The sequence below is a fragment of the Erpetoichthys calabaricus genome, chromosome 18, assembly GCF_900747795.2.
Source record: "Erpetoichthys calabaricus chromosome 18, fErpCal1.3, whole genome shotgun sequence".
In the NCBI taxonomy this organism is placed as follows: Eukaryota; Metazoa; Chordata; class Cladistia; order Polypteriformes; family Polypteridae; genus Erpetoichthys; species Erpetoichthys calabaricus.
Window position 1 is genome coordinate 9,664,457 of NC_041411.2, and position 27,859 is coordinate 9,692,315.

Genomic DNA, 27,859 nt, shown 5'->3' on the forward strand with positions numbered 1-27,859 from the left:
TCTCTTTGTGGACAAACAGTCCGGATTTTTTAAACAACCTTTCAAGTTGCCTGCCCTTAGCTTTCAGAAGCCGAAGTTCAGGCATAAACCAAGGGGCAGAAAAAGAAACAGAACGGGTTTTTAGCGGAGCCAGAGAATTAAGAATATCATTAAGACAGGTGTTATAATATGAGACCAGTTCTATGGGAGTGGATAAATTATAAAAGTCCATTTGGGAATCGATTCTAGAAAACAGCAAATTCAAGTTAATATTCTTAATGTTGCGAAAGGCTATGAGACGTGGAAGCTTAGGAACAGAAAAGGTAAGTTTGGCATTGAATGAAAGAAGAAAATGGTCGGTTATAGTGAGTTCATCTGCTGTGAGATCAAAAGGAACAACACCAGAGCAGCAGATCAGGTCCAAGATATGTCCTTTACAATGAGTAGGAACATCAGTGTGCTGCTGGTATCCAAAACTCTCCAGGCAAGATAAAAAGTCTCTAGTGAGAGGGATATTGATATTGTCCAGATGTACATTAAAATCCCCCAGCAGAATTATATTTGGGGTAATTACAGATAAATGAGTAAGAAAGGTAACAAGATCGTTCAAAAAATTGTTGTTTGACTTAGGAGGACGGTAGACAGTTGCAATAATGGTAGGAACTGGGCCAGACAGTTGGCACACAGTCGATTCAAAAGAGCTAACAGCAGGAGCAGACAACGGCAGGACTTTCCACTTCTCGCGATAAATAATCGCGACACCTCCTCCACGGCCAGAGGCACGGGATTGACAAGTGTAAACAAACCCCGGGGGGGTGCATTCATTAAGTTGTGAAAAGTCTTGAGGTTGTTGCCAAGTCTCAGTTAAACAGAGAAAGTCAAACTTACGGTCAATGAGGAGATCCTGAATGAGATGTCCCTTGCTCGTGAGTGAGCGGATGTTTAGTAGACCAAAGCTGACAATGTTGCTGTCGCATTTGACAGTGGTGTTAGTCGACCTAGCTAAGCTGGCCAACACGCTATGATCAACGTTCCTATCTGTGTTGTGTGGAGGGTGCCGAAAATCAGACCAAAAGGAGTTAATTCCTTTCGAGACGTCCGTTCGGAATCTCCGACGAGACCCACGGTGGATGTATCTCCGACAAGGGAGAAGTATGACGTCCGGGTCGATACACAGCACCGACAGCAGGGGCACAGACTGGAGAAGACGCAGTCGAAGAAGCTCAGCAGCTGGATACTGGAGGAGGCCAGTCGCAGGTTGGATAACGAGCGACAGAAGACTCCAAACAAGCATTAACCAGGCGATTATCCTACCAGTCCACATTGTAGGTGAGGAGGCCAGAGGCAGCTCAGACGTCCAGAGAATAAGCCGGTAAGTTTCAAACGAAACGGAGGTTAGGATGAAGCTAAATGCATACACAGCATATACAGCCACGCAGAGATGTCAACAAAATGGCAAAAAAAACAAACAAATACCCACAAAATCACATAGTCTAGTTACCGGCGAGCAGCGGCGACCAGTCCCGCCAGCGTTCACTCAAACCGGAAGTACTTATTTAAGATGAGCTGAACTTATTGAAAGAAAGTAGTATTTTAAACATATTTTTTCCATTTTCAACTTATCCATTGATTTTTTTAAATGGTTCACTGGTAAATGGAGGTTCCGTTGTACTGTTACTACAGAATCAGGTGCTGACAAAAAGATAGGCCTTGGATTACATGTTTTTAATTCTAAACAGCCGTACTACAAACTTTCGAAGCCCGGTGAATGATTTGGGTTTTAGTCAATGCAATTTTGTCTTCGTAACAAACCATATGATAAAAACAAAAGACCCAATTCTTCATGTGCAGTCTTAACTTTGGGGTCATTTTTAAAGACAGATGCTTAGAGTGCTACAGACTGCTCTAATCCCTGTCTAAAACCTACTTTACATGTGATGCATTCATGATGGTTGTGAGAGCAGCCCAACAAAAATTATGCCAGACACGGTGACATGTGCTGGATTTTTGCCACATGCTGCACACAGAATTTTTTCTACATACACGTACCCTAAACAGTGAATTTCAATATCCAACTGGTTACATGGGTGCTGGAATGATGAAACAAAGGACTGACTATGAAGCAACAGGTCATCAAAGAGCATGGAAGACATGCAAAAATATCTGAAGTACATCTCCATCATGCAGGTCACCCACTCATGAGATTGTATTCACCCTCCTTTCAGTGGTTTTGGTTAATGGGTCTGCACGTTCATACTAGTGAGCAGTATAGTGAAGTTGTGCAGCAAGTCTATAAAGCAAGCAAGAGAAACAGTAGCTCTCAGCTTTAGAGCATCTGAGGCAGTGAGGGCAAGAATGCCAAAAGTTAATTGTCTCCTCTCACTATTTACCACAATATAAAGTAAAAATGAATGCATACTTTAAGGCAGGGGTGTCGAACTCCGGGCCTGGAGGGCCGCAGTGACTACATGTTTTCATTCTAGCCCTTTCCCTAATCAGTGAGTAGTTTTCACTGCTAATTAACTCCTTTTCCCTTCATTTCAGTAGCCCTGTTTTTAAGGAGTCAGTCCTTTGAATTGATTCCTTTCTTCATTAAATGGCAGCCAAACAGAAATGAGACGTGAAACGAGCCAATAGATGACCGGCTAAACGGGGATTTCAAACTCCAATCAATTTCACTCCAAACAGTCTCTTAATGAGAAGCTGTTTCTTGCTGTTAATTAAACCCGTTGTTTAATTCAGTGGCTTGTTGCCGCTCTCATTCTGTCACAGCAGACATTTCCAAATCTGTTGATTTTTTTCTGATTTTTTTTTTTTTTTTTAACATAGTCAAAATGTTTTGGTGACCTGAGAGATCAACATTACTGAGACCTTCACCTTTCTTTATTTTCAGATATTGTGTGATAGACACAGGTGAGCTGGTCATATGGTGGCTTGTTTGAGGTCTCATTATTGTTTGGCTACTAATTAAGGAAAAAGAGACAATTAAGAGGCCTGAGTCAAGTTAATTAAAACTAAAACAAAAGTTAATTAGCAGTAAAAACGGCTCACTAATGAAGAAGATAGAATGAAAACCTGCAGCCACTGCGGCCCTCGAGGACAGGAGTTCAACACCTGTGCTTTAAGGATTTAAATAAAAAGAGGTAAGGACAAGGTGATCCATTCCAGTACAGCTTCAATACCAGATACATGTGACAGGAATTAGACGCTGCACCATGACAAAATATAAGTTAAAATAATCATTTTTCAAATATCTCAACCAAGTCTGAGAACATAATGTGCTATCTGCAGTGAACATTCATAAACCATATATAAAAGTGGACCTTTGTTTTCAACTCTTTCCAACTGAAGGGGATTCCTACCTCTGGGGGGGGGGGGGGAGATCTTAAAATATTCAGCAGCTGCTTGATCTCATGTTGATGGCTTGGATGTTTCAACAGTGTTCCTGTTGTACGTTTTCAAGTGTTCAGCCTTAGGAAATGGACATTAACTTTTGGAAATCAGAGGACTCTACTCCATTTAATATGGATCTTGCCTTTATAAAGTCATAAAAAAAAAAAAAAGATGATTATCATTAACTGACGTGTACTGTAGACTTCTAACAGGTATACTCGAGGTTGTGAAAACACTCCTTACTTTAAGCCCAAACACTGCAGAGTGTGAACATGCTTTTTCAGGCCTAAACCATAACTTTACTAACACAAGGACTCCCGTAATGTTCCAAGCATGACAACATTTAATGCAGCTCTAGCTCGGCTCACTGGCTGTGGTCAGCTAAAGGTATATGGCACTGTAAAAGACATGCTGCATCTCAGAATAACCTTGAAGATCAGAATGGTGGCTTTTTTTTGTTTGTTTACAGCGAAACTAATTGGTATGGTCTAAATCAGGTCTGAAAACAAAATTTGAGAATATAATGTTAATGCAGCATTTTAGTTTGCGTAACATTTTTGTGTACAGTCGAAAAGGACCATGCATGAGCATGACACAATCCTTTAAAAATCAATTTACTAAGAAATTATCAGTTTTTATATTGTGATAGAAGAGTATACTATACGCTCATATACACCAAAACTTTACACACAATAGTTGTTGTAAAATGTTTGCCTATAACCTTCCATCTGTTATGAACTGCAAAACTGGGCTACCAGAATGCATAGCTGGATTATATCATCTACTGTTAAATTCTGCTCTGTACTTCTAAAATTTTATATTTTTTATTTCTTACTATATTAAGAAATTGTTCTGTGTACTGCATTGTATTGTATTGACCCCCCTTCTTTTGACACCCACTGCACGCCCAACCTACCTGGAAAGGGGTCTCTCTTTGAACTGCCTTTCCCAAGGTTTCTTCCATTTTTTCCCTACAAGGATTTTTTGGGAGTTTTTCCTTGTCTTCTTAGAGAGTCAAGGTTGGGGGACTGTCAAGAGGCAGGGCCTGCTAAAGCCCATTGCAGCACTTCCTGTGTGATTTTGGGCTATACAAAAATAAACTGTATTGTACTGTATGTATTATCAGGTTTGAACGGCTGGGAGCCCAGCAGACAGACGTTTGGCTTTACAGTTTGTCCAGCCCTGCAAATCAAAACCTAACAAACTAGCCAACCCGCGCATAATTATTTACTGATGGGTGAACACTTTCTGAAAGACACAGTTGTCCAAATGGGGTGGGTTTGAGGATACGACTGTGAGTGAATGAAAAGATGGAACTCTGGAGAGAGCAACATACAATTGTCCGTGACTGAAAACTGTTTTTGGCTGATACAGGCATATCTTTTTGAAAGTTTGGCCCTGCTCCTTATTAATTGTCATTGCAAAGGCCAATTTAACAGGAAATTGTCTGCGTGTAAAAGTAAAAGGCAAATTTGAATCTGATGGGGTCAGGGATATCTCGGAAGTGAATGGTGATAGTAGCTGGAAGCATTTGGGACATTGCCACAATTTTTGCCTCGCCACCATAAACTCCGGAAGTATTCATGTAGTCAGCGTATTGTTGAGCAGACTGTATGACTATGCTTCTGTGACTAAGAACAATGCTCTGTTGTGCATACCTTATGGTCTTAGAGTTGACGGGTGGGGCTCTGTCGTGCGTACTCCATGCGCACTGCCTGCTCATGCCTCGAGAACGAGGGTGGACGCGGGAGGAGGGTTAGAGTTGGTGGGCGGGGCTCTGTCGTGCGTATCCCATTGTCTTAGTGTTGGTGGGCGGGGCTCTGTCGTGCATATCCCATGGTGTCTGTCTTGCGTGCCATGGTCGGTTGCTTAGTGAATTGTTGGTGGGTGGGGCTCTGTGAATTGGCGGGCTGGGCTTTGTCTTGCGTCTTGCCTGCCATGGTCGGCTGCCTTAGTGAATTATATATTTAGATGGAAGACACTTGGAACATGCTTTCATTTGTAACATATTATGATTAAATGTTCTATAAGATAAATTCTCTACTACCTTTAATTTGTTTATAAAGGAAATGTTTTCTTTATTTTCACATTTCATTTTACTCCATGATTTTCCGAAAACAAATTAATTTGGAACTTGAAATAAACTTTGCCAGAATTTTGTTCAGTCATTTTGAATCAAGTTGAGCCTCATGACTTCAGATGATTTTTCACAGTAGGGTGACTGGACCCGTGTTGAAGGTTGTGTGATAATTTAAGTTTGATAGAACTGGTTGGATTTTTGTTTTGTTACTTGTTCCTGTACTTGACTCGGCTTGCATCCCAATATCTTGCCATGTCCGCCTCAGAGATGCAATTTTATTGATGATAACTTTGACTATGAAAATTGAGTAGGAAGGTGTGGGAAATGAAAAGAAAATGAATGCTTCAGTAAAACATTGCCCACTATTTGTTGTAATGTTTGGGGTTTCATATGTTACAGTACAGCAGCATTTTCACTATTCAAGCATATTCAAGTAGTCCTTTAACGATAAAAACAGTAGTCCCATCCACACCTTGGTATTGATTTCTGCCGGTGTCCTATTTGCATGGTTACGCTGTTCACTCCTCTAGTGCCAACTTCAGATTTTTTTTATTTAGATTACTTATCAGCTTTTCTCTTTACATCAAATACCAATTGAAGGTGGCTTTAACATTTATTGATAGTCAGTACTGGAGCACTACATGTAATTTCAAGTTGCTTAAAATCAAATGTAATTGCACAGAGGAACTGATGAGTTGATTCATGAATTGATCTCAATCCTGCACAACCGCCAACTCCCTAAATAGTCCCCATGCCAGGAGAAATCTGAACAATTTTCGTTTTTTTACTTGACATTTATTCAAGCAGTATTTACCTGCTGAAATACCTGCTGAAATGTTTCAAATAAATGGTCAATCAAAGGACGTAGCTTGAACAAGCGGTAACGGTTTGGATCTTTCATATCTGGCTCAGATAACGGGCAGCAGTCCAGTTGAGATGCTGGGGATACACCCACTCATCGCCATCATCCGATGCGTTGTCATTCACAGTATCATGCAGCGCACGTTGCTGATCATCATTGTCGCTAAAATCTTCTTCAGAACTGCTACAATCATGATCAGAATTATTGTCCAAAATCGCCTGCAAAACCTCACTTGAAGTCAGTTTACGTTTCGCCATATTCACAGCTTTCACTTTCGAATCACATCACGTGATCGGCCAATACAAGCGCAGAGTTGTCGAAATACAACGTAGTAATAATACCCACGCCGAACTGTCAGTTATACTACGCGCCAGGCATTCACATAACCACAGGCAAATGTGCCGGATAATTCCGGCAGTAAGGCGTCAGCAATAAAGCTACGATGCCGGATATATCCGGCAGAGGGCGGTTAAGGGGTTAAATGTAATAGCACTAGTAGTAATATCATGCCTTGTACGTTAACAGAACAATTTAATAAATATTTCTATCAATTTGTACAGGGGCCAGATTCACTTTGGTGTGCTTTGTGTGTTTTAAGTTTTTTTTTTTTTTTTTTTTTTTTTTTTTTTTTTTTTTTTTGCCCAGCTGTAATACAATATTTGTATGTTTTTAGATTCAAACATTTTATTGCTAATATGCATGGATGTTTTAGTTAAGGAATGCTTTATTTTATGAAAGGTAAAAATGACTGGAAGAGGAAGAGCAAGATCTCGTTCAAGGGGAAGAACCCGTACCTATGAAGTTCAGCCTACTGAAGCTCCTGGAGTGGTAAGACTTAATCTATAGATGTTTCTTTTAGGTCATTTTAGTAGGCTTAGTGTCTGTGTTTGGGAAACATTTATAAATCTTTGCATGGATTCGAGTGTGACAGTATATGTATGCCAAAAAATAGGAAACTGGGTACACCCAAAAAAAAATTATTTTTTTATTTTTTATTTTTTTTAAACCTGGCATTCACACAATTTACTCTTGATAATCACAGTCATCTGGTAAATACACATACATGAGTGCACCTTGAACTCCTCCCAGTTGCCATACTGAAAAGGCATATATGGACCATGCTAATCAACCTCATTAAATATATAATGAACAGATGGCAATTATGACAACAGACAGGAGAGGCAAAAAGCAAACCTTTATTTGGTAGCTTAAGCACGGGTGTCACCAACAAGCACAAATATTAAAAAGTGCAAAATGTTACTTCTACCGTGAAAGTGTTGAGCTCCACCAGCCTCACCATGACTGGGGTTAGTCTGACATCAAGTTAGAGGCGAAGAATCAGGTTACATGTCACCGGCAGAGTGTGAGTGCAAAGGGGGGTTGGAGGAGGGGGGGAAGCACATCTACGCTTACCAGTTTCGATCTTAAAATGGCATCTGTAATCCGAGATGCCTTACTTTGTGGCCTTATGCCTGAACAGTCTAGAGATACAGTTGTCATGAGCATTTCTGACTGCTGGTGAAGGTGGCATTTACGAGGTCCCAACAGATTTTTAGATGCTATACCAAGGTCTTCTGTATTTTTCGTCAGTGCATCCAGCAGTGGCGGTGTCCTCACCGATGCTGTACTCTAGACATAAAGATGCAATCATGGCCATTCATTAAGTGAGCCAAGAGTTTGGGGAGATCAAGGTAGAGCACTAACAGAAATACTTGTGTTATTAAAAGATAGTGCTAGAAAATATACCTGAACACTTGTCACGTCCTTGTGCTGCCTCACAGCAGGAATGGCAGTCACCGCAGTAGGTTGGCTCCGGAATTAGCGAGGTTATGAGTAGAAAATTATTGTGCTGTGTCACTTTATTTAGCACAGCACATCCCATCATGATGCTGGGTTTATCTTTTCTTTTATAAATCCCTTTCTACTTTTGTATAGAAAGTTGTGTACATGCACTTCGGTCTTCTCTTTGTGTGTAAGCTGAGTTTTATAAACGTGACCCCATGAGTGCTTTTCTTTGATGTCATATAAAATGCTGAGATATAAGTCATGGTTCAGATATTACACAAAGCGCATGGTCTAGCAGTTATAGTCTTGCATAATTGATGATGCTCAATTATAAGAAATGAAAATGTGCATTTTGATTAATTTCAATTATTGTCATTCACATTTGCTATTACATTATTTAGAACTTGAAAAGTGGAAAATGAGCAAGTAGGCATTTCTTTTTTTCCTTTCAAACAAATCCCCCACATCTTCCATTTGGGTTTTTGAGACAGTATTACTGTTTTTCCTATTATAAAATATAGAGAAGCATTTTATTTTTACTTGCATAAGGTTCCAGATGCCTTTGACACTAGATAGGTAGATACTTTATTAATCCCAAGGGGAAATTCACATACTTCAGCAGCAGCATACTGATACAAAAAACAATATTAAAGAGTAATAACAATGCAGGTATACAGACAGACAATAACTTTGTATAATGTTAACGTTTATCCCCCCCAAGTGGAATTGAAGAGTCACATAGTTTGGGGGAGGAACGATCTCCTCAGTCTGTCAGTGGAGCAGGATGGTGACGGCAGTCTGTCGCTGAAGCTGCTCCTCTGTCTAGAGATGATCCTGTTCAGTGCATGCAGTGGATTCTCCATGATTGACAGGAGTCTGCTCAGTGCCCGTCACTCCGCCACGGTTGTCAAACTGTCCAGCTCCGTGCCTACAATAGTCTCACCAGTTTGTCCAGGCGTGAGGCGTCCCTCTTCTTTATGCTGCCTCCCCAGCACACCACCACGTAGAAGAGGGTGCTCGCCACAACCGTCTGATAGAACATCTGCAGCATCTTATTGCAGATGTTGAGACAAGCCAGCCTTCTAAGGAGGTATAGTTGGCTCTGTCCTCTCATGCACAGAGCATCAGTATTGGCAGTCCAGTCCAGTTTATCATCCAGCTGCACTCCCGGGTATTTATAGGTCTGGAATTGAATTTAACTATACCGTTAAAATAAAGAAAGCAATACTTCACCTGGGAGCCAAGTGTTTTGTCCTGTTTTTTTTGTAGGCACCACTGGCACCTGGAGCTGCAGCAGCTGTGCCTCCTGCAGAAACTGAGCAACTTGGCCGAGGGAGACAGAAGAGGTCCACTGGGGCAGCTGTACCTGAAGGTAACAAACGTTTAAACTCCCCCCAAACCCCCACCCTACTCTGCATTTCTTCTTACTTGTGAATGTTTCCTTAGGAGAAATAATTACAATTTCTGCTGGTTTTCAACAAATGACCATCGGGGAGAGAGGTGGAAGACGGAGAGATTTCCATGATGTAGGAGTTAATACTAGACAAGCTATTGAACATGTCCAGGAATCAAAGATGGGTAATTTGTTTGTTGCTATGTATTATACCATGGCTCGTTTAATTGCCATAGCTGAGATAATTCCTCTGAATCTTTTTTTTTTTCTAATTAACATTAGATGCTTCTTTCCTGATATCTTTGGACCTTAATATGCTTATTTTTTTCTGAATTAGTTTTAGTGGGTTTGTCTATGGATTATGAGGTTATGGTGTTCAATTAAAAACAATATTTTTTGTTTGAAACGTTCAGAATAATCGAGTTCACAGTCACTGTGGGCCAAAAACTCTGTGACCTTGGGCACAAAGCTGGAACCAGCACTGTAGGGCTCACTCTAGCATACATTCATTGCATTCCCGACAGGGCCAATTTTAGAGTTGCAGATGAACATGTGTGTGTGTGTATGCCTACAGTGATGTGGGAGGGAAACCCACCTACATGTAGACTCCACATGAACGACCATGGGGAGTTGTATTTAAATCTAGATTGGTGGATCTGGGAACCAGCAGCACCAATTACTGTGCTTCCCTAACATCCAAAATGTTAATTAGATGTCTTTAAAAATAAAGTGGCTGCATTGATTTGTATAATTTTGTTTTGGTCAACAAATATTACTGCAGAAGTTGCTGTATAAATGTGCTGACATTTATGGAATTGAGTACAAATATTTTCTCCCCTTTCCGTAACAGGTGTTTCTGGTGCCCCAATTGAACTGAGAGCAAACTATTTTCGCATTCTTTCTCGACCTCAGTGGGTTTTGTATCAGTATCATGTTGATTATAATCCTCCGATGGAGTCTCGCCGTCTCAGGTCTGCTCTTCTCTTAAAAAATGAGGATCTGCTTGGAACCACTCGGACTTTTGATGGAAGCATTTTGTTTCTTCCACACAGACTACCCAATACCGTAAGAACTGATATTATTTATAGGTTTAATTTTGTTGCAGATACAATATTTACTGGGTTTTGTGCAAATGTTTTATGTAGCCCATTTAACAAGGTATGACATTTTTCCTAATGCATTATCTATTTTTTATCGAATGCCATCACTATTGAAAAAAGTAGCTTGTGTTAGGCTGCTTCCAGTATTTGCTAAGTTGTCATATTGAACAGTAAAGAAGTGAGATTTAATCTGGTATAATAGGTAAAGTTCCTCTTCTGGTATGGATTTTGAAAGACCCATTTTAACAGTATGCCAATAAATTTGTTGAAAACCTGCAATCATCGTTTTAAATGTAAAACAAAAAAGTGCAAATGTGATTTCCTGTTGGTGTGTTAGTGTCTTAAAGGTGATGTCTTTTCTTGCCAACTTTAATCTGTTGATGCAATGATGAAGAAAGAGGGCAGGAAAAAGCTATGTGTTGTATGTGTTAGGATCCAGCGTGAGTGAGCAAGAAAGAACTTTTACTTTTATCAGCTTTAGAGAAGAGCATACCTTGTGAAAGTAATCAGTCTCAACACACGAAAAAGGTTTGGGGCAGCCAACCATATATTATTCCCTGGCTGCAAAAGGGTATTAAAGACAGCACTGAAATGCACTCTTTGAGTTCTAAGATGAACTGATCTGATATACAAAAAGATGGCGGCTTTAAAAGCCAGAACCAGAAGTCGCGTAGTCGAAGTTGAATCACACAGGTTTTCCCATATTTGGCCAGCAGAGACAACAGAAGTAGGTTTAGTGCACCCTGTCACCCTCTGGCCTGGCGGGGTAATTACCTTCACTTGATCCACTTGGCTTCCTCCTAATCACACGTGTGTGACAACCTACTATCAAGTTTGTCTGATTATAAGAGCATTAAGAAGTGTTTTGATGTGTACACAGTCAATACATTTTCAAAAATTAAAAAAAATATGTTTGAGTCTTAAACGGGTATACAAATACTGTACATTACTGTACATTGGAGAAAAAAAAAAAACTTGGGATTCCATAATTGGATATCACAAAGGCACAATTTTGATAACATTGCCCAACTGGATGTCGACCAAATCCTTGTCATTCAACTATATATTAACTATGCGTATGACAGAGTCACAAAGATTATTTTATCATTGAATTCCAAGACTCCCAGTATTTGTCATTTTTCATGGGCAAGAATAGTTGATCAGCAGCTGTATTCAGGTTTAGCTAGACGATGAGTCTTCAGCTTCCACTTAAATGCTGCATCAGATGGGACCTTCTTTATTCAAGCAGGCAGATCAGTCCAGGTACAGTTTGACAACCCACAATTTTGCAGACACGTCATGGTATATTTCTTAAGTTAAAATTAAAGTGGTGTCCTCAAGCAAATGTTGGAGTACATTTCAGAGGTGACGTTGAAATGTGTCGTCATATTTCCAGAAAGCCTTCTACAGTCTGCTGATTGTTACAAAAAGGCCCACACGGGGTGTCATACTCCTTGCTCTTGTTATCATCCTTGTGCACCTATAAAGTAACTAAGACAGTTCCATATATTATGTAGAATATAGCTCAAGATTTAATAGTGTAGGAATGAGTGGTTAATTGCACATTCAGTCAAGTAAGTCTTGCCTTAGGCAGTGGTGGAAATTAAAGCAATTTAAGGCACCAAAAGGGAGGCGCCAAAGTAATGTAAGGGTGAGTCATCTTGGTTTTACTTTCCAGTGGGGATGCAAGAGATATGAAGATATCTGCAATTTAAGGTTTATAAATTGGCGAAAGTCCTTATTATACACTATCTTCCTCTATTGTTTTCCAGACATGTCAATTGACACATTTTCTGGGTGAATATCGATTTTTCGATTTATTTTTCGTTTAAACAATTCAATATCATTTTTAAGCCTCAAGATTGATCTTGTGAATCTCTGTCAAGCTCAATTATTATTTGTAGATTTTTGCTTATCTTCGTTTTTGGTGGTTGATCAAGTAGATGTTACTAAGGTGCCTGTTAAGGCTTGCTATAGAAAAAGCACTTTACTACTTTGTATAGAATGAGAAGGGTCTGGCTACAGGTAGGACAGAATAAAGCGGTGTGTACTCCTCCTCTGAAACCCGCTTCTTACACACTTAAATCACATGTGGACTTCCTACAGATACAAACAGTACGTCCAATCCAGTAGATGTTACTAATGCGCCTGTTAGGGCTTTCTGCAGAAAAGAGAATTACTACTTGTACTTCTCCCAAAGTATTGTGTCCTCCTTACCTAAAATTTGCATCTTCGACACCCAAATCAGATGTGTGGACTTGCTATGGATTCAAACAGTGAGTCAGTAAAGTACAGCTAGATAAAGCAAAGCTATTTGTAAGCTGTGCAACTCTGAAGTATCATGGTAACACAACAAATCTCAGAAATCACTTATCCCAGCATCATCCTGAAACATCTCGGTTGATATCCAGACAAGTAGAGCCTAAACAGTCTACACTTTTTTTTTTTGAACTGCTGTATACTATACCAAAAGGAAGGCAAATGAGTGAAGTCATTGTAGCTAGGCTTATGATGATCTTAAGCTAAGGTCAGCCAAGAGAGTAGCCCTAAGTTATGACAGCTAGACACCCAGGGCAGCAGATTCCTATTTGACTATCATACGTCATTACGTTAAAGACGACTGGGTGTCTGTGGCAGATGTGTTGCAGACAAGCGCCCTGCATGCCAGTCTGACCAGGAGCATCCTCGCTGCTTATACAGTATGCAGAGCTCCAATGTACTTTCTTTGCGTGACCACATCAGTCACAAGTTTGTGCATTGGAAAGTGTAATAAACATTGCTTCTCTTTTTAATATGTAGCTATAGTGGCTGTACTGCTATTGTTGAAAATATTTAAAAAGTGTATCACCTGGCTGACCAAGCAGACAGTTTTTCGAATTTTCAGGGCAGCCTATGAATCCAAATTGAGCATGTGTGCAAAGGAGCCGATGTAAAGTAGCTCTACCACACAGAACAAATTAGTGGAGTTGTCAGTCAGTGGCTGTTTCTCTTTCATGTTCTGTTCCTTCAGTGCCCCTGTCAAAAACGCCTCAGCACTAGATCCTCATTTTAAAACATTTTCTTTTTTTTGTCTGAGGGCAGTTTGAGACTGATTAACGAGAGAGTTAATTTGTACAATTATAAAAGGACACGAATGTTCCCGCTGTCTCTTAAATTTTGACTAATTCAAGATTAGTTCAATATGTTCAATAGGGGAATAAATTTGGCTAACAGGTTACTGAGTAACTGCAATATTGCAATATTTATTTTTTCTAATGTTGTTTGCTAGGTGATATAGATGTTTTGTTTGGGATCCACATCCTACAAATACTGATGTTCACCGTCCATTACTAATCAAGGGTTGATTCATTTCATGCTTATGCATATGTTATGAAGACACCATGTAAACACCTTTCAAATACCGGTAGTATTACTGAAATTGGTCACATTATATTACTGTTTAATGTGCATGTTTAAGTTGTCTGTATATATATGTATATATATATATATATATATATATATATATATATATATATGTATATATATATATAAAAAAGCTAGAACTTAACATACATTAGTGCATGCTAATTAAATAAAGATAACATTGATAGTTGAATGGAATTGGAACAAGAGTGCCGATACCTAGACCTGGTTAAGGCGTTCTAAAGGCAGAAATGGGCATCTTGCCATTGGTTTATTGGGTGCACATAAACCTGTTCTTTTAGGTTAACCATTCATGCAAAGTTCTCTCTCTCAAGGATGCAAGTCTTTGAGTTATAGCTCATTGTTTCAGCTGAACATTTAACCAGTACCACGAGAAGATGGCTCTTAGATTTTACTTTGTGATTGATCATTTTACCAGATAAAGTTCAGAGACTGCTTTCCTAAGAGAGCCCCAGTCAAAGAGAGATTAAGAATGTCTGTCAGAAGCTTGCTAATCCATAGATTTGTGTTTCAGCCTGGCAAAATGAGTGCTGCCAGTCTGCCCCTACAACATGATTATGTGATTAACACTGATCACAAACTCCTGTGCTTGAGACTTGGACAATTCTAAATCTAGTTGCAGAGGAGGTAACTAAAAGACCAACAACATAATTTACTCAATGCTGTCATCTATACAGGGTAATGTGCTGAGCTGCCAGCTGTACTCCTTGTTCACTTGTGAGTGCGTGACCAAGCACAGCTTCGCCTCCAGCATTTCATTTGCTAATGACAACACTATTGTAGTCCTAATTATTACCTGTAAATAGACAATTTACAAAGAAGAGATTTGCCATTTGAAATTTTGTTTTCTTCTTCGGGCTTCTGGAAGCAGGAGTAGGACTACATTTGTATCTATATCATAGGAAGAGTTCTGGAATGGTTCAGTAGCTTTAAATTTCTTTAGATTAACATCACTGAAGACTTGAAGCAGGCACAAGTTAACTTGTATGTTGCCAGGAAAGCTCACCAGAGCCTTTACTTTGGAAGTCTAATGAAGCTTGAATTAATCTATCTGTGCTCACCAGTTTCTGCAGTGGAGCGTGTTTTCACTGGCTGCATTACTTCTCTTTTACTCGGGGACCCCTACATAGTGTAGAGGCTGGTGTGGATGGCAAAAAAATGTCACTGGTACACACCTCCTTTCTTTCTGTGACCTGCCACTTATCAGCCTAAGAATAGTGAATGGTATCTCTGAACATTAACCGTAGTACTTCCATAGTGAAGTAAAGCTTCTCCAAAAATTATAAGGAAGCTCATCAGGCAGTTACACCTACAGTTGTCTGATTTTTTTAACGTATGGTATGGTATTCATTGTATGTTATCCTTGTACTGCTGTTATTGGTCTGTGGGTCACAGGCATGTATAAATTTTATTGTAATGCGTACAAATGAACTACAGAAATTTTTTTGCTGCTAATATTTGTAGGGACTTTTCATAGCAAACACTTGCGTGGAGTACAATCTTCTGTGCTGCCTTTCAGGTTACAGAGTTTGTTTCTGAAACACGGGATGGTCAGACTGTGAAAATAACTCTAACCCTGACTAATGAACTGCCACCGACCTCTCCCGTCTGTCTGCAGTTCTACAACATTATTTTCCGAAGGTAAATTTCTGCTCCTACTTGCAAGAGAGAAGTATTGTACTGTTTAATTTTGAGTAAAAAGTCTCATCTGCCTCTAATGTAAATTTTACTGTATATGAATTTTATATACAGTATCTGGAATTTTCTTTTGGAAATAAGTAATTTTACTATGATTAAAGTTTCTGTTCCTAACACGTTACTCTTTCTGCAGAGTTTTGAGAATTTTGAATATGCAGCAAATTGGACGACACTACTACGATCCCAATGATCCTAAGAACATTCCTCAGCACAGGTGGGTGCTTCTAATTAATTCTGTCTGGTTTCCATGAGGCAAGTATAATTGTCTTAAGTGGTCAAGCTCTAAATATAATGCATCTAGATTTTTTTGATGGCACATAATAATAGTGCATTTTTTCTATCCCAAACAGGCTTATGGTTTGGCCAGGGTTTTCAACTTCTATTCTCCGATACGAAGTCAGCATCTTGCTTTCTTTAGATGTGAGTCATAAGGTCCTTCGTAGTGAAACTGTGCTAAACTTAATGTACCAGTTAAGACAGCAGTGTGGAGAAGCGAAATTTGAAGACGTGTGCACCAAGGAACTGGTTGGCTTAATTGTGCTAACTAGGTAAACATTAGTTTCTTTGTATAGATACTTAGACATTTCCTCTGTGTCTTCTGTCTGTATCGACATTGGGTTTGATTTTTCCAATTTTATCTTTTATTTATTTATTTTTTTAAAATCTTGTCAAAAGTGGGCTTTTTCTTGTAATAATGCACACACCAACTTCATCCAGGTGTGTCTTGAAGAGAGATTGTTTTGCAGAAAGCATTTCCAGTTATTTTTGTAACACTTTCAAGTGTATTATTTGTAATTTGTTTTATGATGCAGTCAAGAATTTAATGCTGAACATGGCTAAAGTGTGTGTGTGTATATATATGTTGATATGTTGTAAGATATTGTAAAACAGCCGTAATATTTCAAAACCTGTTAACGTGTTCCTCTGATAAGTATGTGTAGAATATGTACTTTTTAGTTGTTATGTGTTAACCCTGTATGTGTTATCCTTCCAGTTTTGCTCTCCTAGAGCCATTTTTGAACTCTGATTGACTGACTGACTGACTGACGAACTCGTCTCATTTATCAAGCTTCTTTAGGGACCCTTTTTGTTGAAATCTGTTCTGAGAGTCCGTTCCATTGAGCAGCACACCATATGGACATGTTATCCTGCAGTGAAATCGGCTAATAACTACTTGTGTTTCTTCAGTGATGAAACTGTAATCTACAGATGTTTAACCATACGCAAGGACAAAGTTCTCTCACAACGGGAGGACATAAGGATAATGGGTCCCGGTAACTCATTTTCAGGAACTAAAATCGAAGGACTGAAAGAAATGAATCAGTTGTGGATTTCTGTGCTTCATTGGTTTGTACTTTTTCTTCAGCACATGGTTCAAGTGGTCTCGTTGTGATTTATTGAAAGACCTTCAGCAGCTCAAAATACTACTAAGTTGCATTTTTTTTTTTTCTCTTTTGCACTTAAGAATTGCTCTAATTTTGATCATTGAAAGTGAATAATGTCATATTCTTTCACCTTGGGAGAAAAGTTGTGCATTGTATGGAAGAACGTTTAGTATTTTCAGAATTTACATGTTGTAGAATCAACTCAAAAATATACTGGAGACTGTCTTGGGACTGTCTGAAGGCGGGAGCAGAGCAAAGGTGGTTGGCAGAGATGATGGCTTTCATGGACAGCCTTTGTAGTCCCTTCACGAATCCCCGGTCCATCCCTGAAGCACCTTCAGAAGACACCCGATTTCCTGCACTCTTTTATATTTTCAGGCTTGGGTGTTTCCCCTACCCCTGTTGTTCTTGTATATTTAAAATGTATTCTGCACAAATGTATTTTATAGTGTAGTTTTGAATGCATTATATGTAGCTTGTTCTGTGTAGGCTGCTGCCGTTTCTCCTGATCAAAAAGTGTTTAAAATTTGATTAATGTATTATTTTTGCTTTTATGCACTACTATGTATTTTTATTGTGTTATTCCTAAATGTATGAAGTGCTGTAGGTGTATAATGGAGGTGGGTCATACAGATAAGTGTATTTAAAACTGTAAAATCTGAAGTTAGATTTTACAGTCTGTCTTTTTCATCATGTCCTATTTTCTCTGTAAACATGTTTTGAATGTTACGCTGTCTCTGTATAGAGGAATTGGAATTTGGCTTCTGTATGTTACGGGTTTCTTTATAGAGTATGGTGCTGTTTTTTTTAAAGATACAACAACAAAACCTACAGGATTGATGGGATCGCCTGGGATCAGACTCCAAATAATACTTTTTCAAAAAATGATACCAGCATTTCTTTTAAGAATTATTACAAAACGGTAAGTTTGCAACATAACCTTTGCTTGGCTTTTTTATAAAAACGTTTTATGATATTGTTTTATAACTTGACTATCTCAGAAGTGGCATATGTCTGTTAACTATGCCTTCCCTGATTGATTTTCCTCTGGTTTAGTTACATACCTTGTTAAGCATAACTAGGGTTGTTGTTAAAAGATTGAAATATGATTTACTTGTTACTTACATATAAATAAAATATGAACAACAATGTTATAGATGAACTTTGCCTTGTATGATAAACACAGACAAATTAGGAGAAAATGAAATCATTTTTCTTTTTTTCAGAGTTTGTGTTTGGGAACAGGTTAAATTCAGATTATTTTTTTTCTTTTTTTTTTTCTTTAATAAACAGCAATACAATTTGGACATAACTGACAACAATCAAGTACTGCTAATTAGCCGTGTCAAGAAAAGTGGCCCTGGTGGACGTCCATTGGGTCCTGCTTTGCTAATCCCAGAGTTCTGTTATCTTACAGGTACTTGTTTGTAATGCATTTCATAATATAATTTAACTTTGCTTAAAAGTGGTGATGAGGATAGACATTGTTTAGGCCAAAACAGATATTTCTATAGGTATGTTTAGCAGAACAGTCACAGCATTAGTATGTTTTCTAAGGAATCTGTGAAAACTCATAAGAAATGTTATTGTTTTAATATTCCTAAAAAATCTGGGTGTTGTAAACTTCTGATTGTGTTCAATTTAGTTATTACCATAGTGAGGTCTTTCAAAACTGTACATTCATTTGCTTGTTTTATAATTTCAAAAAGCATCAGGAGGTACTATGTATCAAAGGAGCACACAAACTGTTGATTCCACCTGCCTGTCATGGCTTATGTGATCACCTGTGCCTAACTGTTGAGTCTTAAACATTTCCTTTTGTAGTTGTGAATTCACTTTGTATTACATTTTAGATTTTCAAAAGTGCAGGTGACTATCGATGTTTGTTGTCTGGAAAGATGCCTGTTTTGTGGTTTGATGGTGTCTGGATTGAAATGTTTCATTTTATTAAAATTGACTAAACTGTTGCATACACCACCTTCACTTGCCCTGTTTTTAGGATATATGCAAATTGTCCAAGCATGCATTAATAAACAAAATTATGCAATTATTACATAATATTATCATAGAAGATGGCTATATGTATGTATGTATATACAGCACAAAGGCTAACTTGGCTTCTTTTTCTTCTATAAATTGGGCTCGAAATTGCAAATTCCTTTCTTTCCAATTTTGTACTGCAAATTATACTAGGGAACATTGCTCATTGTAGTCCAGCTTTTAAATGCTTCTGTGATATTTGGCTTGTCAGCTGGTTACATAAATCTTATGATTTCTCATAAACAGCCACCACTTTACTGTCTGCTTGAAAATATTAATTTTGCATGATGTCAGGCGGCTGTGCAGAGCCTAAGCCCGCTGCTGTGAGTATATTGTAAGGAGGACTCCCCTCATGGAATTCCTTTTACAGGCTGAGGAAAAAAAAATTATAAAAGGTGACATGCGCAGATTTGTTTTTAGCCTTTACTTGGGACCAAAAAATAAGTACTGTATGCTAATACATAAGCTGGCTCTAGGAGTCTAGCCTTTTAGCTGTAAATCTTGTGGGCTAAGAGTGATGATTAATGCCGAGGTCTTTAGAGTTTTCCCTTGCACATGCAGATGAAAGTGTGCTTTGTGTTGCGTTCTCAAGGTCAGGCTGTACATTGTGTCTCTGGTAGTTGTAGTTTTGAAGTCTTGACATAACAGTCCTCCCTTGCTTAGTGAGTTAGTGCTCCATAAATTCCTTGCTTCATTGACATGAAGGGATAGAATTTATAGGGCTGTGAAGTTGGAGTCAAATGGAATTATTGGATTGTCAGATTCGGGGAAAAAAAATGTACCTACTCTTACTCTGACTAAATGTAAATCGTATTATAAAATGTGTACTTACACATACACTAATTTGATTAAACTAATTTTTCTTCTAGCCTTTTGATAAAAGTATAGTATCTTTTTTTAATGTTTTGTTTAATGTTACTCAATAATTGTAGATTCCTTAATAAATATTTAAAATAAGCCACAAAGACAGGTATGCCTACAGCCTTTAAGCCCAAACTTAACAGGTTAGGGTGCTAAAAGGTAGCCCGATGATTCACGTTGGCTGCAATGAAATGCCTTGTATTTTATGTGTTAAGTGCTTTTAATCAACATACTGTTTTTTAGTCTAATTACGAATCGAAGAGTTGGAGTCACTGGTACCATAAATTGAGGAGTCATAGTTGAAGTCAAAGGTTTTGTTTACTAACTCTCCACAGCCCAGCGTATGGCCTCTTAGGGCTCATTTATACTTCACGCTCAGAACGCATACGCGCTCGCATCATGGTCACCACGCGTTCTGAGTGTTCATTTGATGCGTCCTCTGAGCAGGTCCTCAGAAATAAACGCGACGCGTGCGCGAGTTGCAGTACCAGCAAAAAGTCTCTGTTACTATCTACATGTGACAGAAAGACGCTTTGCGGATCATACGAGATCGGTGTGTGCGCTTCGATATTTGATGAATGGTTCGAAGTGGTGAAGCAAAATGCCGACATACAGATGTATTCGTGGTGCTTTTATTCAAGTGTCGCATATTCCCGATCATAATGACACGATACATTTTAAAATTCTCATACTGTGCCTTTTTTTCTAGGGCTTCCTCTGCTCCTGACAGCAGCGAATCGCCAGCAATAGATCGGCACTCCGCGCACATTAAATGTGTGATATTCCAACTCTCTTCTGCACATTTAGAATCCTTAGATTTATACTTGATATCACTTTCATGATGAAAAGCATTGAAGTATGTATATTACATTTTACAGATAAATCGGTAATTTTGTTTAATGAATAATGTTAATAGGACAGAGTGGTGGCTCTGAGGCTAGGGATATGCACTGGCATTCGGAAGGTTGCTGGTTTGAATCCTGTAAATGCCAAAAGGGACTCTGCTCTGTTGGGGCCCTTGAGCAAGGCCCTTAACCTGCAATTGCTGAGCGCTTTGAGTAGTGAGAAAAGCGCTATATAAATGCAAAGAATTATTATTATTATAATTACACACATGGGGTGACACAGTGGCGGAATGTTAGCGCTGCTGTCTTGCAGGGAGTCACGTCGCTGGTATTCCCTGCCTGGAGTTTACATGTTTTCCTGCTGGGTTTCCTCAGTGTGGTCCAGTTTCCTTACAAAGATATACAGATTTGGGGATTTGGTGCCGCTAAAATGATGATAGTGTATGTGTGTGCTTGTATTCACCTTGCGATGAGCCGAGGCATCGTCCAGGGATTATTTCTCACTCGTGCCCAATGCTTGCTGGAATGGACACATCCCTGGATTTAATCAAACATCCATTTCAGAGATATCGCGGTAAGGTGTCATCAGAATGCGTCGCGTCGCGTGAAGTATAACTCCGGCCTAACTCGTGCACTCTTCTGACTCAATGAGGCTGAACTCTGGTACCCATGCACAGCTCTGTTTCTGGTTTTATTTTGCTGATGTCTGTGATATTTAAGATTCCCTTGGAGTAGTGAGGTACTCGGACCTTTACTGCTCTCTGTACCTTAAGCAGTTCAGAGTGTACTTAATAAAGAGAAGCTGAACTCAATGCTAATTTTAATGTGTGAAGAACACCTAGCTAGTTTTGACATACATTTATAAAGGAAGGGGTGGACATTTTGTTATTAGCTTCTTGTGTATACCCAAGTCCAAGTTTGTAGTTGGTAATTGTAGTTCAGAGTTGGTGCATATGTTTGTCCGTTAGGATTACCAAAAGTGAGTTACGGTAACTCTCCTCACCGAACAGGCAACAAAACTTCAAAGATAAACATCTCTGCATGTGGGAGGTGCTAGCAAATAATATTATTCTAATTTAATGGATATTGCATAGATAGATGTTGATAGTGAGAGAGTCCCATTCTGTCACCACAGGGAAGCTCACTTTCAGTTGCCTACATAATTACACATTGTCTCATTTGGTGGTTTGACGTTAAATGTTAGTCAAAGATTGAAGACTCTGTCTGAGTGCTGCATAGAAGTATTGTGTGTCCTACCGAGCAAAAATAGGCCAATATCACTGCTTAGTCGTCCAGTGCATGTATGGAAAACTTTTATTAGAGTGATTGACTGACTTAAAGCACTTTTTCAGCTTTATTTCATGTTATTTTCCATATAGAACCTTTTAAATTATGTTACTGGAGATAATTACATTATCTAGTTACTGTCCTTAAGAAAAACAAAATATTGTTAATTAAGCTGCAAATACTTGTAGGACCGAGTGGGCACTATACCTCGTTTGCTAGGATTTTTATAACGTACCAGGAATTCTCCATTGTAATAACATTGACAAAGTTGAAGAGCCTGCTATAGTACAAATGTGTCTGAGGCTAAACTTCTTCTCTGGGATGTTGTTTTGAGTAGCTAAGCTGAATTAAGTCTGCATTTGCTTTGGTAGTCCGCATCTGTTCACCCGTCTTTGTGAATTTCATCTTCTAATCAACTGTGTTAATCAAGATGACATGTTTGCTCTTTAAATTCGTACAAACCAAGAGGGGCTTGGAAAGATGGGGTTTTAAAGCCTTGTAAGACCAGGCTGATCTCTTATCCTGTTCTAACGGACACACTTGTTCTTATAGTGTGAGCAGATTGTACCTCATGTGAACTCTGGAGACAGAATTAGCTACCCCTTAAAAACTAGATACTTTCCTTTCTCACTCTTTTGGGTTTAGTACGTCTTTTTCTTAAGTTTTTTTTGGCTAGGTCCCTCTCTGGATTCCTGTTGTCATCCATTAGGAACAGTAGCTGGAATAGCAGCTATTCCTGTCTCTGGCTGTTTACAATGAGTATAAACATAATATGGGAGTAGAAACTTTGCTTTGTTAAGGGAATCTATTGGCCTAAGATCTTCAGAGTGTCTAGGATTTATTTTGTAGTAAAGCATTTTTCATTTGCATAGTTGATTTAATGTTCAGCTAGATTTTATCAAAATGTGTTAAGCTGATGGTGCTTGCCCATTTCTCTTCTCCGTTGTTCATTATTTGTATACCATTCTTTTATTTTAGTACTCCTTTTAAAAACAATACTTGAACGTTCAAGTCAATGTGAACATACTTTCTTAAAGAGCATCAGACCAGGAGTTGAGCCAGCATGATCATTTTTTTCATTCCTCCTAATAAACGTTGAATTTACATGCCTTTTGGAACCACGAGTTTGACATTAGAATATACTTTCTTGAAAGAAAATGGGATATTTGAGAGAGAATTTATATTTTAGATGTTTATAAATATTAGCAATGTTTTAAAGGTATTTGTCCTTGGGGCATACATTTGAAGTGCTGATATTTAAACATTTTTTGGGGTTTTCATAGGTCTTACAGATAAAATGCGCAGTGATTTCACTATCATGAAGGATCTCTCTGCACACACAAGGTTGACTCCAGAGCAGAGGGAACAGCGCTTGCTTGGATTCATTTCTAATATGCACAAGTAAGGTTAAAATCTAAATACATTTTGATGTGGTACAGGGAAAGTGCTATATACTACCACTGTTACAATTCTTTTTTATAAAATACAAAATAAGATGCTTTTAAACCTGTTTGAATTTTATCTATTTTTTTGTATACAGAGATTCTGCTGCCAAAGCAGAAATGGCAAACTGGGGCTTACAGTTTGACAACAAACTTCTATCATTGAAAGGAAGAGTTCTTCCACCGGAGAAGATCTCTCAAGGGGGGAAAATTGTAAGTAACCCATTTTATTAAATATGCTACAATCTGAATTGTTAAAAATATGGTATATCATCATATACAATGACAACCGCATAGGTTTTTTTGGTTTTTTTTGTCGGCAATGTTGGTAATTTATTAGGACAGATGTCTAGTACATTCATATGATAAACAGCTGAGTGTGTATAGTATATGTCATTGTTTGCGTGAAATATGAAAAGCAAGTAATCACAAAACATGAAGATAATGATTGACATAGTGATCAGCATATAGGACCACTTGAAATTCCCCAGAGATTTCCACATATAACATCTTTAAAATGCAGATCAAAAGGTCAGCTATTGTGGAGAAAACCCAACATTTTGCCACGTATGTCTTCAATAATATCTTTTATGCTTCGACACCTTATTGGTAGTTTATTTAAAAAAAAAAAAAAAAAAAAGTTTGAGGTGTCATTTCTGTTCTGAAAAATTGGGGATACAGTAATCCCTCCTCGATCGCGGGGGTTGCGTTCCAGAACCCCCCGCGAAAGATGAAAATCCGCGAAGTAGAAACCATATGTTTATATGGTTATTTTTATATTGTCATGCTTGGGTCACAGATTTGCACAGAAACACAGGAGGTTGTAGAGAGACAGGAACGTTATTCAAACACTGCAAACAAACATTTGTCTCTTTTTCAAAAGTTTAAACTGTGCTCCATGACAAGACAGAGATGACAGTTCCGTCTCACAATTAAAAGAATGCAAACATATCTTCCTCTTCAAAGGAGTGCGTGTCAGGAGCAGAGAATGTCAGAGAGAGAGAAAAGCAAACAAATCAATAGGGCTGTTTGGCTTTTAAGTATGCAAAGCACCGCCGCATAAAGCAGCTGCAAGGAAGGGAGCAATGTGAAGGTAGTCTTTCAGCATTTTTTAGAGGAGCGTCCGTATCCTCTGGGCCAGTGTGAACAGCCCCTCTGCTCACACCCCCGTCAGGAGCAGAGAATGTCAGAGAGCATGAGAGAGACGGAGAAAAACAAACAATCAAAAATCAATACGTGCCCTTCAAGCTGTTAAGTATGCGAAGCACCGTGCGGAAAGCATGTCGCTTGATAAAGCAGCTGCACGGAAGGGAGCAAAGGGAGCATCCCCTCTGCTCACACCCACTCCGTCAGGAGCAGAGAATGTCAGAGCAAGAGAGAGAGAAAAGCAAACAATCAAAAATCAATACGTGCTGTTTGATCTTTTAAGTATGCGAAGCACCGTGCGGGAAGCATATTGCTTGACAAAGCAGCCACTTGTAAGCCCAGCAAGGAAGGGAGCACTGTGAAGGTAATCTTTCAGCATTTTTTGAGGAGCGGCCGTATCCTCTAGTGGTGCAGACAGCCCCCGTGCTCACAATATATTTGAGGAGTTTTATTTAATACGTAATACGTGCTCTGGTTGGGTAGCTTCTCAGCCATCTGCCAATAGTGTCCCCTGTATGAAATCAACTGGGCAAACCAACTGAGGAAGCATGTACCAGAAATTAAAAGACCCATTGTCCGCAGAAATCCGCGAACCAGCAAAAAATCTGCGATATATATTTAACCCCTTCACCGCCCTCTGCCGGATATATCCGGCACCGCTGTTTTAATGCTAACGCCATACTGCCGGAATTATCCGGCACATTTGCCTGTGGTTATATGAATGCCTGGCAAGTAGTATAACTGACGGTTTGGCGTGGGTATTATTACTACGTTGTATTTCGACAAGTCTGTGGTTGTTTTGGCCGGTCATGTGACGTGATTCGCATGTAACAGCTGTGAATATGGCGAAACGTAAACTGACTTCAAGTGAGGCTTTGCAGGCGATTTTGGACAGTTCTGATCATGATTGTAGCAGTTCTGAAGAAGATTTTAGTGACAGTGATGAGCAGCAACGTGCGCTGCATGATATTGTGAATGAAGACGCATCGGATGACGGCGCTGAGTGGGTGTATCCCCAGCATCTCAGCTGGGCTGCTGCCCGTGGTGAACTACCTTTTCTTCATTCGTTTGAGGGAACGTGTGGCTTTATTGTTGATGTAAACAATTACACTGCTGAGCAGTTTTATGAGCTGTTTGTGTCACCTGATTTGATTAGACATTTTGTTCATCAGACAAATCTGTATGCAGCACAGTTTATTGAGAAAAATCCCAATTTACCTCCACATTCCCGTGTTCGTGCTTGGTTTGACACTGATGAAAACGAAATGAAAAAATTCATTGGGATTTTGATGTTGATGGGAATAATCAGAAAACCAGATATTGAGATGTACTGGTCTACAGATCCTATGTATGCAACACCTATTTTTGCAGCTGTCATGACACGTAACCGATTCTCTTTGCTGCTGAAATTCTTTCATTTGAATGACAACAGAAACGAGCCAGATAAGAAAGATCCAAACCGCGACCACTTGTTCAAGCTACGTCCTTTGATTGATCATTTATTTGAAGCATTTCAGTTGCCCTACATGCCAGGACCGTCAGTTGCAGTTGATGAAAGTTTATTGTCGTGGAAGGGCCGCTTACAGTTTCGACAGTATCTACCATTGAAAAGGGCACGGTTTGGTATCAAGATGTTTTGCTTAGCTGAGAATTCAGGTTACATTTATAGATTTCGTGTATACACTGGCAACTTGCACAACATTTAGTGGTCAATACTGCTTGAATAAATGTAAAAAATGTAAAAAAGTAAAAAAACAAAAATTGTTCAGATTTCGCCTGGCTTGGGGAATATTTAGGGAGTTGGCGGTTAAAGGGTTAAATATGCGTACATATAAAATCCGTGATAGAGTGAAGCCGCTAAAGTCGAAGCGCAATATAGCGAGGGATTACTGTAAGGACAATGCTAATTCCTATTGTAAAATGTTGACTTGATGACCATGTTCCTATGGAATGCCTGTGTGATCATAAATACAAATTGCATCTTAGTAGGTAATATCTGATTTGGAAAGAATTAATGTGGGATTTGATATGAGCCTGAACCTGATGCTTGGGATTTTTATTTTTGGTTATGGAAACTAAATATTGAAGTTCAAATTTAGTAAAACATGCTGTCTCGTGGAAGATGTTATTTGAGGTTCTCATTATACTGATACTTGTATAGCAATTAATATATTAAAGTGTTTTGGGCTTCTTGTATTCATAACTATTTATTTTATTTTAAAGTATGAATATAGTCCATGGGTAGCAGACTGGACAAAGGAAATGAGAGGTGTGCAGCTGATGAGCACCCAGCCATTGGAAGACTGGATGATTCTGTTCATTCGCCGCAACAGTGACTGTGCATACTCTCTGGTTCAGTTTCTTGGTAAAGTGTGCAGTCCCATGGGTATCAGAATACAGAAACCTATCATGTAAGTAGATGTTTATTGGAGACTTTTGATATAACATTTATTTGCAGAATTGTTTAAATTGTCTATAATTTATATTGCAGGATTGAGGTTGAGGACCGACATGATTCCTTAATGAGAGCTTTACAGCAGAATGTTACTTCAAGCACCCAAATGGTAATTCATATTGATACTTGAACAGTTAATTCGTGGAAATGGTGTAGGTGTATAGACGTCGTTGTCTTCATTATTATTCTGTGCACACCTCTGAAAAAATATTTTTAAAAATTGTGTGGCATTTGATTTTAATCAGATTTTCTCATTTTTGACTTTGACAGTCACAAGTAGTACTTGTACATGATTGATTAATCCTTTGTCAGCAAAACACTTACTGAGAACTGAATTCTGCAGAAGAATATTTTTGTTGCTCGTAATCTGAAGAACGTTTAGATTAATGAATTTAAATTTTTGCCTCGTTAAATATTTAGGAAATATGAACTTGCTTGCAATTAATGAGACTTTATGGTGAGAATCCTCCTTGACTTAACCTTTCCCAATGGAGAGTTAAACTTGCATCACAAACTATGCAGTCTTATTTTAATTCATTGTTAAATGCATCCATTTGTAGACACAGGATGGTTGCCTTAATGAAACACAGGACACCAGATGCATAAAACAAGAGAAACATAACACCGTTGAGTGTTTGTCATTTGTTGGTGTCCCTGTTGTTTGAGTTTTTACTAAGCCCTAGAG

The 27,859-nt window shown here is 38.7% G+C and overlaps 1 protein-coding gene across 1 annotated transcript in view; it reads left to right on the forward strand.

The window, feature by feature from the left end:
- Positions 1–27,859, forward strand: part of piwil1 (piwi-like RNA-mediated gene silencing 1) — a 60,364-nt gene that overhangs the window by 20,039 nt on the left and 12,466 nt on the right. The window contains exons 3-15 of the mRNA XM_028824765.2: positions 7,053–7,142; positions 9,369–9,471; positions 9,546–9,677; positions 10,343–10,557; positions 15,535–15,656; positions 15,847–15,927; positions 16,064–16,261; positions 17,912–18,020; positions 18,392–18,515; positions 23,415–23,532; positions 23,672–23,786; positions 26,943–27,130; positions 27,211–27,283. Of these exons, the coding sequence (XP_028680598.1) occupies positions 7,059–7,142; positions 9,369–9,471; positions 9,546–9,677; positions 10,343–10,557; positions 15,535–15,656; positions 15,847–15,927; positions 16,064–16,261; positions 17,912–18,020; positions 18,392–18,515; positions 23,415–23,532; positions 23,672–23,786; positions 26,943–27,130; positions 27,211–27,283 (1,662 nt within the window). The 5' untranslated portion in view covers positions 7,053–7,058. The remainder of the gene's footprint in view (positions 1–7,052; positions 7,143–9,368; positions 9,472–9,545; positions 9,678–10,342; positions 10,558–15,534; positions 15,657–15,846; positions 15,928–16,063; positions 16,262–17,911; positions 18,021–18,391; positions 18,516–23,414; positions 23,533–23,671; positions 23,787–26,942; positions 27,131–27,210; positions 27,284–27,859) is intronic.